A 17078-nucleotide genomic window follows, 5' to 3' on the forward strand; every position below is an offset into this window, starting at 1 on the left:
ATAACTACAGCATAGCGATTTTATTAGTGTGAATTTTTACTTGAGTAGTTTTGAATGTATGATTATCAGAAATTCCACCAATTAATGCAACAATTTTGAGAAATAGGATAAAAACGAGAATACGTCGAAAATACAGAGCCAAATTGATTAACTATATTGATAATAATATAGACAAACTGGATAATTTTATGGTGTATTCCATGTCTAGCCAATGGTGTGTATGTGTGTGTGCTTTGTAAATATAAATATACTGCTTTATAAATATAAAAACGGTTGATTTTCTCTGTTTATACCGTTTTCTTTTCCATCTTTGAATATTATAAACAGTTTTGTCATCTCTCCGTCTCTCTTTCTATTTATGAACACCTCAAGACGGTGTTTAGTATATGTATGTTTATACATAATCAAATAGAATGCGCACGGAAAATATTTCGAAGTTAAAAGGCAAAATCGATTTCCGTATTCTCGGAGCAATGAGAACGCAATGCAAATTCGTCGTCCAATTTGATTGCTTATAAATAATAAAAACGAATTCCAACACTCATGACGCAGTTCATCGTAAATTCTGTCTCGCTTTCTCTCTTGCTTTCTCTCTCTCTCTCTCTCTCTCTCTCACACACACACACACACACATATATATATATATTTTCATCGAGAAATGGGAATTCACACAGATTTGTGTAGGATATAGCTGCACAGTTAATAATATATTATTAATAATTATTAATACTATATTATTAACTAGGCGGTATTAACAACTGATACGTTATTAACATCGCCTGTTAATATCGCTATTACTTACTAGTTAATACCAGTTAATACCGGTATTATCATACTAATATATTATTAACATGCGATGTTAATACCGATAGTATAATTAATAATTTATTATTAAATGTGCAGCTATAGTGTAGGAGAATGTAAATAATTTATGTTGGCGTTTCATTGTTGCGTGAGTACTTTGCGAAAATATCTCGAGTCTTCTTTTATTTGTAATAAATTAATTCATTCATGTTTGGACTGTTACGAAAGTATACATTTTATGACTTTTGTCTGTTTTTCGCTTGTTCTGTTTTTTTTGCTCTCTCCTCATTAGGTTTTGCATTGGCGAATAATTGTCTCAAAATAACGACAAATGGAAAATGCGCTCACGCTACTTTGTGTCCAAAAACAGTCGCTATGTATGTTCTTCGCGTTCGAGGATCTTTTGAATCTTTGTGTATAATAGCAAAAACGATTGAATAAATGAATGCAGTTGAAATATAATTTGGCCCTCTTTTTGTTAGTCCGTACTTGGTGGAAAATGCATGGATGCAGAAATTCATTTGTCATAGTCAAGAGCTACATAAGAAGTACCATCATAAAATACTAAAACCGAAAACTGCTTTTGCAATCTATAGATTTTTTTATCGATTCGGTTGTCGGTCTCTTTAAATTTGATGTCGCAGAATTCTGAAGGAGAAAATCATTCTATCAAGAGGCGGACGAACAACATGTTCATCTACTCTCTCTCTCTTTCTCATTTCGTTCCATGGCGCAAAAGCCACCATACACAATATCATGTCACTCCCATCGAATCATAATAGAATAGTAATAATGGAAGAAAAAAGCAAAACGTCATACTTATTTATGGAAAAATCTAAATCGTATTTTTCTTTGATTGACGATGATTTTGAGTGACATGAAATAACAGTATCATGACAGTTGTTATTCTCCTTGTTCGCCTTTGAAAATTAGAAAATGATCTAACAATGGATAAGGAATATCGTGAGAGAAAAAAGCTCATACACACCATAATGCTGACATCTACCCGAAGTATTTGGAAAAGAGGAAGAAGGAGAGGGAAAATGACCGAGGGTACAGGATGAATTTGGTTGTATGTGCATACTGTTGCTGTACATTGGTACATTCATAAAATTTCAATGGAATTCACACTTATTCGAATACCATCAAGAAGAAGCAGCAGCAAAGGTATGCTGCCGTCGGAAGCTAATATGGCTGGCTTTGTTTTTTCCACCATTTTTCCTCACAATGATCCCCAAACTAAAAACATCAGAATGGCGAATTTTATTGGATTACATACATAACGAAATAAGCGACACAGAGAGGAACGAAACAGAATACAAAAAACGAGAATACACCACCTCTCCTACGTCAAACAGCCACACGATAACGCATATCAATTCGGCAACGTGTTCGGTTAAGTTGTCTAACACGGGTTTTCAGACAAATTTAGCAAATACATTTCTTTGATTTATTGCTGAGGAATAGAGAAAAAATGTAACAAACAAAACAGAGCCCGAAAAAATGGCGACAACGACGAAGAAGAGGAACCATTCCAAGAGAGTAGGAATAAAAGAGAGAGAGAGAGAGAGAGAGAGAATGCGGAGATGATACGCAATTTGTTTGCCACCGAATATTTCCCAATATTAAAGTGACTGCTTTGGATTTTCGTTGACGGGCCTACTTATACCGTAGTTTCGTTATATTTCACATTCCCTTGTCGCCCCCTCTCTCGTTCATACAATTGCCTCGCCACTTGTTATATTGTTATTGGGATTTTCACCTGTGCATTTACGTTTAAATACAGGTTCTTCCTTGGCCCGTATCCTATCAGCGAGAACATCGTATAAGTCAAACGGTTGATAAAAAAAAGGACACACAAACAGGGAACCGAAATTTATTGGCATATTCCGTGTGTAAATACCAAATATAAATGCGTACAGTTTGACCTGCGTTGTGTTGATCACTGTTTTGCCAGATGAAACCAATCCTGATTCAACCAACCCGCATGTTCACAATCAAAGTATCGTTTGCAAAAACACAGTGAGTCGATTTTCTCGAGAACATTGAATATCCATCAAAAATCCATTTTCCGACAAAGCGAGCGATAAGTTTACAAGAATCCGAAATTTTTCGACCCAAAGAGTTTTCGTGTGCTAGCTGGTTCATTCGGTTTGATTATTCATCGGCTCAGCGCCATGGGATCGATTAGATGTGGTCTCACTGTGGCAATCAAGTGGGAAAAGTGTGTACCGTTCAGCGTTCTGTATGAAATTATATTCTGCAAATGTGGTCGTTATTTTCGTGCTCACATATAAACAAATCATAGATTGAACCAATTGTATAACTATGTGTATTATCACAATCGGTTTTGCCTTTTCCGTAATCTTTTTGTGCACAGCTCGGCAAGTTTATATAATTCAATGGGAACAGCAGCAGCAGTGGCAGTACTCTGCTCTGCGGTATAATAGCAGTGTTCGATATAATTCGTTCGTGCGCGCTCTTTTTTCTGGTGTGTTGCGCTCTCTCCACAATACCCAAACACTCTATATTGCCTCTGTCTTTTGGTGTGATTTTATCGTTGTTGCTTCAGTTCTCTGGCACTTTTGCGCACAATATGATATAGAGAAACATAAATGAATTGAATTGCCGCTCGGCTATCCGGCATAGATATATACATACATTACTATTTTCACAGTTCTGTGACCTTTGCCATAAGAAAAATACAAGATTTTGTCTCTTTTTTTTGTTCTGTCGCTAGCTACCGTCATTCGTTTTATTTCTTCGCTTTGGTCGCCGATATCTCGATATATTCCCCTTGGTCGCTCTTTTTTGTTCGGTTGTCATTTCAATCTCTTTTCACAGATTGTGTCACCGATGTTGTTTTCTTTTCATCTCATTCATTCATTTCTCCGCTTCTTTCCCCGATTTCTAAGACGTGCATTTTCTTCCATCTCATTTAAGAATGCAGATTTTTCGCGCTTGGTCAAATCAAATTTATTTTGGCATAGATTTAATTTTTTTTTTTGTGATGCTTGAATAATGGCTCGAGGCTGAATGAAAACAAATTACCCATCATTGCTACTGTTATAGTTCAGTCCATTCGTCGAGATAGAAAGCACTCATACACACAGAACGAAATGAATTCTTCTCGTGTTTGCTCAAAAACAATTCAACATGTGCTCGAGAAATCCCCTTGAAACACTCTTTGTTTATCTTTCTCTCGTTCTCTGTCCGTTGTTCGTCAATTGTATAATATTTTTCATTTCGAATTTTTTTGTAATTGCTTAATTACTTCGTACGAAATGCCCTAATTGGAAAAATAAATTTGGGATAATAGCCATAATTTTCGGTTTTAACCGAGCCAACTAAAAAAATAACAGAACAAAAGCTATAGTCTCACTAAAAGAGTATTTGCGTGAGCACTGCAGTGATGACGGTAGTTGGTAATGGAGGTGGACGTGCTGGTAGTGGTGATGGTGGTGGTGACGACAACATTGGTCTGTTGAGAGGAAGTGCGGCGCAAATGAAGTACTAAGCCACTATGAGTTTGGAATTGGAAGTGGAAATAATTAATCGTTCTTATGTTTTCTTTGATTTCTTTGGTAAATATGCAAATCACGTGCTTAATGGCCAACAACAAATCAATAAAGTCATATACCATTAGATAGAACTACAGTTCCGACACACTCTTATAAATTGCCATTGCCTGTGTGCGGTGTTTGTGTATGTTCAATTCGCTTACTCGCTTTTATGCTCCCAAAGTTTTGAGGTCTCTGCACGCTCAACAAATATTTGCCAACAAATAATATTAATCAATTAACCGCAGCAAAGTTTGTTGAGTGCCGAAAACTAGCGGATTTCGGTTTTCGGATTTTGGGCTAAAACTTGCAATTATAGATTCGACGCATTTTCGGTTTCGCAAACTGTTTTGCATACAGAACATTCGGCAATTCGAAAACCGAAGAAAATATTGTTTTTTTTTCCACAACAGAGAGAGATAGAGAGAGAGAGAGAGAAAGAAAGAAAGAAAGGAAGAAAAAGAAAAATCGATTAAAGGATTCAACAAGCTAAATAATGAATTAAACGTAATTTATGGCATTCTTCACATAATGCTCTTGTAGATGGATTGTGATTGTTGTTTTCTTTTTTCCCTGCCAAGAATCATCATTTCATTTGCAATCGAACATGTAATACACTTTGACGCTCTCAGTGCAATTACGTTTTAAATTGCAAACATACAAAATGTGAAAATATACGGGAGAGATGGGAACGTGAAAGCGAGATCCATACAATGCGCTAACGGAATAGTAATATGAAAATGTGCAGAGAAATGGCGCGAAAGAGAGCAAACAAATTTTCGAGCAGAGTGTGTAGCAGGAGCAAAGTAAACATTCAATATAAAAACATTTGCACCAATTTTTCATACAACAACGTCTATAGACATCAGGCAAAGCGATCGAATCGTATGGAATACAAAGAGAGATTCAAAGAGTAAACATCATCCGTTGTTAGCAAAAACATTTTTTACTGGAAACGCATATACGTACAAGCGCACGCGAGACACAACGCAATGTTTATATGTGACACAATAGAACGGTTGTGAACAATTTGTATGGAAATACTTCCCGGAAAAATTGTGCTCCATTCAGCGTACAGACACAGGAACCATAGATATTACACTCTCGATATACGTGTCCCGTAATTTCATGCGAAAATTACAAAGTACAAGTGCTCACGATGTACGGTCGGTTGCTGTTGCTATTGTTTTTGTTGTTGTTATCGCTATAGAGATATAAAACGTTAGTGCAAAATTGTAGACCACTTCTCGATATAGTAAATTTCGCGTGCGCCATGAAAATGTGTTGGGTTTGCTGTGAGGGTAGAGATTTCGATTGGTTGAACTATCGAAAAGCAGCAACAGCAACAGCGACAGCAACAACACAAACAGAGGCAATATTGAAGTAGCCAATAAAATTTCTACATGTTGAAGCGAATGACGGTAGCGGTGTGTTATGCAATTTTGTGTGAACACTTATGTTGCGCCAGTCTAGAACACAATACATACAATCACAACACAACATATGACTCGTTTTGCGAATGGTGTGTCTGCGCAAACGCCGCATATTGTAGTATATCTCTCCACTTCAGTGTGAGTCTTCCACTGTTTCACCCTAGAATAAACGAAAAAGAAGAAGAAGAAGAAGAAGAAGAAGGGAAAAACTGATGATGATGCACTGCACACAAATGCCAATCTGTTGAACAGGCAAACAAGTGTGCCCTATTCGCACCATGCAATGCTACCATTCAAACACTCACTCAACACATCCACATCAACACACAAAAGAAGGGATACGTATTCATACACACACATTCGCTGATTCGCGCGCGTACGACAACACACACACACACACACACTGAATACATATAAAAAGTTCGCTGATCTAATATAGTTATTTATGATAATGGGATTTTTGAAATTGAAAATGCGGATATTTTCATTTATATGTGTATATTTTTTTTCGCTTCGCTGTTTTCTATTTTTCCTGTTTGATGGGTGATTCGAAATGGCGCGTAGGATTGGCATCGTGCGCTATTTACGTAAATATATACCGGATTTGAATTCATTCTCACAGCATAAAGTGGTTCATGAATTATAGTTTTTGTATGCAAATGTACCGAACGGGAGGGAGGGAGAGAGAGAGAGAGGGAAATGGCTTGGAGCAGCATAAGACATCGCATTCGCTATTTATTTTGAATATCATTATCAACACATCCCATTGACAAAAGCCAGTGCATGAAGCATCGGTTGAAACCTGTGAACAGTTATTAGGAGATTTTCACGCCAGCTTTTCACAAACACACTTCAAAAAATTATAGCCAAAGAATATACATATATACGGCCAATCGCACGAATACGAATACGGATGTATTTTGTATTTGGTGTCGGATAATGGCTTCGCGCTGCTACAGGCGACATTTCTCTCGCTTTCGCTCTCCTTTTATGTATGTAGATTGTAAGGGAGTAAGCGGGAGCGATTGTGTTGCAACACGACGGAATCAAAAGCATGGACTACCTCGACTTGCTTAATGTGTACGTATCGGCTTTTCTCTTTTATAGACTCTTTAGTGCGATACACACCGAGAATATACAACCAAAGCCCGCCATATCGCATACAAACATCCATATACACACGGCGATGATGACAATAACATAAAACATTGGAGTGTTTAACTGCAAGCGATGAGAGAAAAACGACGGCAAAATCAACCCCGATTTGGATGTGTTCGGTACGCGCACGTTATGGTGGAAAAGCCACAGGCAGCCGTTATACCGACGTCGTCGACGACGACGATGATTACGATGAGCAACAGCAACAGCAGCAGCAGTAACAGCAGCATAGCATCCAATACAACCAACTGTTCACAAATGCTCCAGTCAGTAACTAGGGAGTGGTATGTCAAAACTGACGCACACATCACATCGTCATCGAATTATTCAGAATAATTTTCTTTATTTTTTTCTTTTGTTTTTTTCGTTAGTTTTTTTCGTTTTCTTCGTTTTCTTTTATTCGATTAAAAGCAAATAAAATGAACGCGGCGAACAAACGTCGTTAATTGGAAAATTAAAGACGGGAAAAACGAAAAGCCAGCAATCAGAATTGAAGAAAACGAGAAATAGAAGAACGAAGCGAAATGAATCATTTTGATTGAGGAAAACGAAGCCAAAACTAGCGCCCGATTCAATTCAATGTGATGTGTTTGATTGTTATAATCGAGTATATTGCGCTAACTTCGATCATTATTATCATGACTTTGTAATCAAGAAATAAAATTAAATGTGTAAACTCTGAATAACAAATATGGTGTCACAAATGACCACGACAACGAGGTAATGCGCCAGAAATAAAAGGAGAGTGAGTGAAGATCGGTGTTTTATTGTTGCCACTTATTCTTTAATAACGGTGTCATATACGATATATGCAAGTGATTTCATAGGTATATTTCGTGTGCGCATACAAAAAGTGATTGGTGATCGAAAATCAATTAAAGCGACAACATACACACATTAAACATGGAACATTGTGAGTTTTTTTTTTTGTAGTCTGCTTCTTTTACTATAGGTTTTAAGTGCATTTGTAGACAGTAGAGTAAAGTAAGCACAAAATAAATACGGCATGTAACTAATATGCCACTAATTTAAATGCTGAATGTTTTTTTAAATACGGCTTTCCGACGTCGAATCGATAAATGCAACGTAACGGAGGAAGGATTTTTTTGTTGCTTTTGTTAGTTTTCTTCTTTCGTCTTATATTTTCTTTTCATAAATTAATGAGAATACAAAACACACAGCCACACACACACACAGAGAGAGAGAGATAAATAGAGAGACACGCATACAGACATTCAAGTCGAGAACAAGGAACAGGAAAAGGACAGAAAGGGATATTAACCCCCGTGTGCAAATGTGTCGAAGGCAACAAAAACATAACAATCCCAGTTTTATTCAGCCAAGTTGCGAATGTTTACACCTTTGTGTTTGCAATCGCATGTGAATATACATATATGTGTGTGTGTGTGTATGTGTTTGCTGCTTCTGTTGCGTGTTACTTTCAGTGCGAGTGCGAGTGCGAGTGCGTATGTATGTGTGTCTATGTTAGTATATGTGAGGGTTTTGTATGCGTGCTCCGTATTGACATCCGCTTGTTTGTTTATTTTGTCTGCGTTCATTTTACGTACGATTCCATTTTCACAGCATTCCCAATCCTACTTCCGCATTTTCCAATGCACTATTTCACAGTCATATGGCAATTTTCCATTGGTTGTTGTATATTCATCACTGAATGTGCGCTACCCGCTATGGTGTGAGCTTCAGCATCATTGCAGCTTGGAGCAAAGAGATTCTCTCTTCCAACTCTCCTTGCATTTTCTCGTTCGAAACTTTGAGATTCGTTGTTTTTTCCCTTCATCTGGATTTCATTTGCGAGTTATAATTGTAATGTAGTTGATTTGTAGTATACACATTGTTAATAGCTTTTTACAAACGATTGCATGCATTTCAGTTGTTTTTATATACCCAGAAAGACGTTTAGCCAATTATTCATTTACGAATACGTCTATTTTTATCGAATGGTGCGGAGAGCATGGAGAATTTTAGATTTTTCCACATTAAAAATTCGAATCAACTTTTTCACGGGGATGTGCAACGATAAAAACAAACATGTCATATGGTTTTTTTTTTTCTTCAGCGAAACAATTTGTTGCTCACAAACAAACTGTTGAGGGTAAGAGAACGATTTAGGTAAAACTTTCTTCATTTCCATCCAAAAAAATGTGTATATGCTGTTACCGTTGCTGTTGTGTCTCTTCATCGTAATCAAATCCGATAAGGAAAACAACAAATTTCGTCATTAATAACATTCATTTGGGATTCTATGTGCGAAAGTACATCATTTATCTTATAAAGCTGAACATCAATTTTAACTGATTATAGAAAATCGGTATGTAACCCTATGATTCATAGCTGTTGCTCGGTTACTTTCGTTTCTCTGTTTATTCACTCTCTTTCTACTTCCAACTCTCTTACTCTATCACTCTGAATTCAGTTTGTGACGAAAAGGAAGCGTCTCTCTCTCTTCCTCTCTCTCTCTCTCTCTTTCTCTCTGTGTTTGTATGTGTGTGTAAATAATACATATGGTAAATATGCTGCCGGTTTTCCATTCTAACTGAGAGCAGCGATCGCATTTTCCATATTGATTTTGAATGGTTCCACTGTGACGCAAGAATAATTATTGATTTTGAACGGTATATTTATAGAGAGAAGATAGAAATAGAGCTAAAAAAACACACAAACACATACACACACATAAAACTACACACTATAAAGAAAACGGAAGGCAACGGGTGTGTGTGTGTGTGTGTGTGTGTGCATATATTTAGATTACATGGCGCACAAGATATTTACCCATCAAATAATTAACAAACTTATAAAACTTTCATTTACATATGAGAAAGTTCGAATCGGTTATTTTCAATCGGGAAAAATGTTGATTTCGATTCGGAGGCGGAGTTGCATGAAATTTGGAATAAAAATGGGAATCAAATCGGATTTAGTTTTTGTAGAGTGCAGAAGAGGAAATGTCGAGTAGGTGCGATAAAGCTCAAACAGGTGTATGAAAGCAATTTTTAGCATTTAGAAAAAAAGCAAATACACGCGCAGAGAGAGAGAGAGAGAGAGAGAGAGAGAGAGAGAGAGAGGGAGAGCGCATTCAAAGCGCCACCGAGTATGTGTATGAGGTGAAGTAAAAAGCTTCAGACATAACAATCAAGTCTTTTCTTTTGCGTAACAATGATTCACATTTCTCATTGATAATTATAGGCGGCCTATAGAAAATAGTGTGTTTTAATGCATAAATGTATATTTCTCCCCTTTTACAGACGGCGTTGATTTAATCGGTTGGCATTGCAAAATGTAGCACATTCACACGTACATCATCCCCCGTCCGAAACGACGGATAAGCTGAAAAAAACGACCGTATATCTATACCGAACGAGAAACACGAGAAAGAGAAAAACGGCAGACAACCAATTACAACAAAACCGTGTGTGATATCTGCTTTCTCTCTTCAGAGAAAAAAAAAACACAAAACGAGGCAATAATAAATCGAAAAGAATACGCCTAACACTGACAAAAGAAAGAAGCAAGATGACACTGTATTTACATACAAAGAAACACCAATTAAACAGTGGCCCTTTTACTGGCAAAAAAGACACAAAGCGATTTTCGAAAGAAAGCATTTCACTCATTGATAATTAGTGAAAAGCATTTAAACATATACTCGACTCAAACACACGGAGGGGGGCACACAGTGTCGCTCAAACCGATTGTACGAACTGAAAGAGAGCGAACAAAGAAAGAGTGATATATAGAGTGTAGTACGGTGTATGTCCTGCATATTTGATATTATGTTTGCATTCAGAATGGTGGAAAGATAACGTGTTCAGGCCGTGTTCTGTAGAAGCGCGCGCTCTCTTGCTCGTCTATTCGAGAGAAAAAGCGAGAGATTACATACACATAAACACTGTTTTATTGTACAAGTTATTAATAAAGACTTCACACAGAACCTATTTTTCTAAAAATAAACAAAACTATATTTAAAACATAACAAGACAAAGCAAAACAAAAAGTTATGGCTAAAGATTTAAAAATAATGTCAAATGACAAAAAAAGCAAAAATGAAAACAAAGCAAAGAAAAAAAACAAAAACACAACAATATAAACACAAACAACGAAAGCAATACTACCCATCCTGTGCAATTCTTTTCGTAATCCAATTCAAATTTATCTAAGACTTTTATAATACTCAATATAAAATAACCCAACTAATAAAGTTCATTCGAATGAAGAGGCGAAGCGAAGCAAAACAAGAGTAGAATATAGATATTTTCCCCAAAAAAAAGGAGAAAAAAATTATGTGGAAGCAAAATTACTTTCAAGTGATATTATCAATTTTAATGGAAGTTTCATACCGATGCGAACCGAACAAAAACACTACAAAAGGAACTATTGCTTGTTAATCTTCTTTATCTTTTGTTGACGTTCAAAAAGAGGAAAAAAAAAAGAAAACTATACGGGAGAGAGAGAGGGAGCGAATGCAGCAACAATAATAATATACATATGTATAGACAGAGGGATGCAGAAAGAGAGGGAGAAAAAAAACTCTAAAAGTGATTTCGATGAGGCACTTAACGTCAGTAAGGATTTGCATTGGCAGACAAAATGAGATGAAATAAGTCGTGCAGAAAATAAGTGGCGAAACCATAACAAAGGACATCAGCGAACAATAAATTATCAGAGGAAAAAGATACAGAGAAAGAAATCGAAAAGAAAAACTTAACATAATTAATTACGTGCAGGAGAGGAACAGAGAGCGCGAGAGAGAAAAAGAGAGAGGCAACGACGAGCCGAAAAAGAGAGAGAGCAAGCAGAAAAAAAACAACAGAAAAAAACATGCCTCGTTGTTTTACAATAAGAAAAGACAGAAAACACAGTGCTCAGCACAATTCGATGCAGCCGCAGAGCAGAAAAATCGCTGGCAGCTCCTGCGATGAAAAAAGCAGCAAACATTGTGATGGCAAAAAACCACACAGAAAAGTAGCTGTTATACAGGTACGAGAGCGGTTCCCTTCTCTTTCTCCTTCTTCTTTTTCTTCCTTACGTTTGTCGTTGTTTTCGTTGCTGTTGCCTTTCCTATTATCGCCACATCTTTGGCATTGATCCGTTAGCACATTGCAGCGAAAGCGAGAATACACTCACACATAGATCCGGGGCTACAGCTTGAAATTGTCATAAATAACCCACAACGAGCTTACGCCCGCATTGAGCTGTAATTGCCTATCTTTTGAACGTATAACGAGTACCAAAAAAACATTTTTTTCCTTTTCTCCCTCCTCCATCCCCCCACCCGAAAAGTGAAACGGTTTGTCGACAAAACAAATCTGTTTTTATTCAATGCATTGATATTTTTGCAAAATAATAAAAAATAAACAGTTTCATTTTGCTTCGATGTTGTTTTTTTTCTATTCTGTGTTTTTTCGCTACAGAGAGCATCAACGCAAATAACCAGCAAAAAATCACAACAACAACAACAACCGAAAGGCAAAAACAGCATCGTCGATGGACGCATTCTTCGTGAACCATCCGATAATAATGATTCAATTTCGAATCGAAGCAACAGATCCAATGGTGTGGTGAGTGGTGAATGGAAATCAACCATAATGCAGCGAAAAAAGCTCATGAACTCAACTAATGCAGCTGTTCAACAGCAAACAAAAGCTACAGCTCCGACCAGTCCGACTGAAGCCACCATTGCTCCAATTTACTACAACGGCAATACAAATGATTCAAGAAATGGTTAGTCACTGTTGTTGTTCGTTCTATTCGTTCTTATCCTTTTCATCCTCAATAATTCGATTCCAAATCCCATTAAACAATTGATACACAACAATTCAAAAACCATTGACTATTCATTTTGCAGAAGGTGTAATCATTTCTTCGAAAACAAATGAATTCGAGCGGCTGTCATATGCGACGAGGGAAAATTACCAACCCTCAAATTATTCGGAAAAATCAAGTGAATTTGTTCGATCCGATGCAGTGGTCACTAATCCCATGTCAATTAATATTAAACGCGATTTGTCGGTAATCGCCAGTGAACCGGTGCATCAAACGAACAATTCCATTGTTACATCCCATCAAATGTCATCCGCAACGGTTTACAAACCCGTTCAAAGTGTTATTCAGTCGACCAATTCGAATGACAACATTTCATCGCTGGTTGGATCCATGCCATCGTTCCCTCCAATTTCCCGATCAAATTCAAACGGTGCGGGCGAGTATCACAAGGATTCCACGTCGTCAATACAGTCGAATCAATACTTTGTACTACGATCATCGGCCGATAGTAGTTCCATCAACAGCCAACCGTCTGTTTATCGTGAGCGTAGCATCGAAGAAACCGAAGCAGCCCATGATCTATTATCACTGTCACAAAGCTTACCGCCACTTCCAGCGCCATGTGTCGTCACCATTTTACATCCAGTTACAAATTACAATGTCAATTCACCCGATGTCCAAGAAATCACACCAAGTCGACCAACAAAAGAGTATATTACGTATACGAGTGGCCGATCCGATATTCATGCGAGAAATAAGAAGAACGTTAGTACACAGTTCGATGCAGAAGATATGCTTCCTGATGATAGCTCCAGCTCCGGTGAGTTTGATTTTTATATTCTACATTCGAAACTCATTCATTCTGCTTATAGTTTCACATTGTACAACAATTATTTTGAATATTTCCATACTTTTTGAAAAATTACAGATATAAATCCGCAAATAACGCCATTGACACCACCAACATCCGAATCGTCTTCGTCCGATGTTGAATTTATATCGGAAGCGGTAACAAGAGGATCTTCGGAAACGTCATCATCCTCATCATTGTTATCATCAGCATCGTCGTCTCCGCAGCGAACGAACGGTCAAAGTGCAAATCAAAAAACTCAAAAGTCAAAATCCGCCCAAGTATTTGGTATGACAATTTTCGATGCCGTCATGATAAATGATGGCCGATCGAAAAAGGGAAACGGTGATGCTGAGGTCATTCACATTGAGGAACGTCGTACGAAGGGCCGTTACAAATGTCCACTCTGCGGAAAGCAATATGCAACATCAAGTAACTTAAGTCGACATAAGCAAACGCATCGTAGTTTGGATTCACAGTCAGCCAAAAAGTGCAATACTTGCGGAAAAGCCTATGTCTCGATGCCGGCCCTAGCAATGCATTTGCTAACACATAAACTCACCCACAGTTGTGATGTGTGCGGTAAATTATTTTCACGACCATGGCTGCTGCAAGGCCATTTACGCTCACACACTGGCGAAAAACCATACGGTTGTGCTCACTGTGGCAAAGGTAAGGCTCTTGCTTTCACATGTTCATGAAATATAAAAATAACTCGCCTATAACCTTTTTTTTACATTTATTTTTTCCACAATATCAACGACACATAGCATTTGCTGATCGTTCAAATTTGCGTGCCCATATGCAAACGCATTCAGTAAATAAGCAATTTGAGTGCACAAAGTGTCGAAAAACGTTTGCACTCAAATCGTATCTAAACAAACACTTGGAGTCATCATGTTTGCGGGAAGAATTTAAAAAGTCATACGATAACAAAAAGAAAGGTGATTCGATGGACAACACCACCGACATTTCGATGGATGACGATATGATTGATGTGACCCAGTGTTCACCGACAGCAGCCAAATCAGTCGATGATTGCGACGAAGACGATGATGACGAAGATATTATCGTAACATAAATCATACGTGCGAAATTCAAAACTTTTCTCTTTCTTTTCAAAAGAGTAAAAACACAAAAATCAAGCAATTCGTGGCAAATAGATCCCGACTCAATAAGACTACTTTTATATAGAATTATACAGACATTTACCAAGTTTGAAGACTTCTTATAAGTAAACCGAAGACGAAGAAAAAGAAGAAATGAAAATCATTAACCGCAGAGAGAAACATGTGTAAATTCAATCAACATAAGGCAAAATTTTCAAAGGCAACAACCGAATATTTTTTTTAAAACAATTGGTGCAATTATTAGAAATGACAACAAAAACAAATTGTAAAATTAGAAAGCAAACGTTTTTTCAATTGGCTCGTGTTTATTGGAGTTTTCGTGTTTTTTGATATTAATAGAAAAGAAATACTTTTACACGCCCTGTGCGCTATCCTCTTCCCTCTTGGTAAGAGAGACGAAAATATGTTGCAGAAATTTCATTTTTGATAACATAACAAAATATTAAAAAAGAAAAAGAATAAGCAAAAGAGTTTCGTTTTCGGAAATTGGTTAGTGTATTTTAAGAAGAAGCTTGATGAAACCAAACAAAAAAAATCTCCGTAGAAATATTTTTTTATATATAAACATAGAAAGAAGAAAAGCAAGTTTCTTGATTTTTACATTTAATATTTAGTGCTTAGCTATTAATAGCAATTAGATTCAAACTGCGCATTAACTTAGTAGACAGATCATTTTTAGAGATTAGTTGCGATTGAACAATAAACAGTTAAATTCAGCATGATTCGAGGCAATTTACGCATCTTTAGCAAACAAACCGAATGAAAAAAAAAAAACACAAACAACAAGAGATAAGCAACAACAACAAAATGAAAAATATATAAGTTATTTTTTGGAGGTTGTATTGATTTTTCTTCTTTCGGTTTAAAACAGAATTTATATCTTAAATTCTGCAAAAAAAAAAAAAAATTTGCAAATAATAACGTTTACTTTTACGTATTTACAATTGATCATTTTCCAAAGAAATTTTCTTTCTTTTTTCATTTTCCGTTTGGAAACGCAAAACAAGCAAAGACCTTTACTAAAACATACAATTTAAATTTACAATTAAAAACTCACAAAAATTCAGAAGCAATACTAAAATTATTCGTAAGAAGTATGTTTAGAGAAAATTACCTAAAGAAAAGAAGATGAAAAATAAAAACTGAGATTTTGAATGGAAAGGAGAAGGATGTAGGATACTACCAGAAAATGAAAGCAACAAAAAAAAAAATTGTTAGAATTTAGAGAGTAGGAAAATTATGCTATACAGTATACACATTTCACGTCATATACAGATAATAATTGAGAATCATTTCTATGAAAAAGCAAACAGAATCTACTGAAAATCACACTATACGTATTTAAATATATTCAAAGCATAAACGAAAGAAAACCAAAATGGATGGAAAAGGAATGCGAATGGTTGCCCTAATGGATTTTATTGAAAGACAAATTTACAAGACGACGAAATGTGAGAGGAACGTGTGTTCATCATTTTAGAGATATTTTTTAATTGTGCAAAATGAAAACCATTTGCCACACACACACACACACACACACACACACTCACGCTGACTTTGTTCAACTCAAATGTGAAAAAAAAAACTCAAACGCAATGCAATGTTTAACCTTGCAAGTCAATTTGATGGCACAGATTGTAATTCAATTGGTTGCACTTTAAAATATATGTCTGGAAACGAATGAAACACACATTCAATGCTCGTTCAGTGCGGACAAATTATTTCTAAACCATTAGAATTTTATCTCCAATAAATTGTCTAAAACGAAGCAAAAGCAACAACAAAAAATGAAGAAACTAAAAACCGTTTTGAAATGTAGTTATTTAGCGTATTTGAGCAAAAGTCGTAGGCATTTTTAAAATATAAATTAAAAGTAACGTATGATTCTATCTTATAGCGAACAATCACGTAATTAACATCACACGCATGTGAACAACAACAGTGCAGATTCAAATAATTTATCGATGAAACGGCGTCTCTTTCCCCCAAAATTCTCAATCGAAATTTTCTGAAAATGGGAACAAAACAAATTGTCTTTCACTTTAAGTTTCTGCCGGCTTTTATTTCTATAGCATGTCTCACGTACGAAATGCTCAATGTCAATCAAATGCATATGCAAAAGAATGGGTTTAAATGAAAATGAAGCCAAAGCTTACATCATCAAACGAACATTTTGGAAGTTTTCTTTTTTCTTTAAGAAAAAAATGATCAGAAAATTTGGATGGTGATCTCATTATACCTTCTTCAAGATGCTTGAATGGCCATAGTGTTTTCGAACGTGAGGCTATTTTGCGACTGCGAAAAATTGGATGATGATCGAATCTCAAGTACATCGCATTGATTGTAGCTACACGAAAGG

The 17078-nt window shown here is 36.3% G+C and overlaps 1 protein-coding gene across 1 annotated transcript; it reads left to right on the forward strand.

Annotated features, from left to right (window-relative positions):
• Positions 1-7232: 7232 nt before the first annotated feature.
• Positions 7233-15175, forward strand: LOC129577566 (zinc finger and BTB domain-containing protein 49). The gene is made up of 6 exons (XM_055464887.1): positions 7233-7868; positions 10222-11953; positions 12388-12697; positions 12822-13559; positions 13668-14261; positions 14360-15175. The coding sequence occupies exons 2-6, from the start codon at positions 11795-11797 to the stop codon at positions 14668-14670; spliced, it is 2112 nt and encodes a 703-aa protein (XP_055320862.1). The 5' UTR covers positions 7233-7868; positions 10222-11794; the 3' UTR covers positions 14671-15175.
• Positions 15176-17078: the final 1903 nt, after the last annotated feature.

The sequence above is a fragment of the Sitodiplosis mosellana genome, unplaced genomic scaffold (assembly GCF_009176505.1).
Source record: "Sitodiplosis mosellana isolate CC-2019 unplaced genomic scaffold, AAFC_SMos_1.0 Smas_scaffold_6197, whole genome shotgun sequence".
Classification (NCBI taxonomy): Eukaryota; Metazoa; Arthropoda; class Insecta; order Diptera; family Cecidomyiidae; genus Sitodiplosis; species Sitodiplosis mosellana.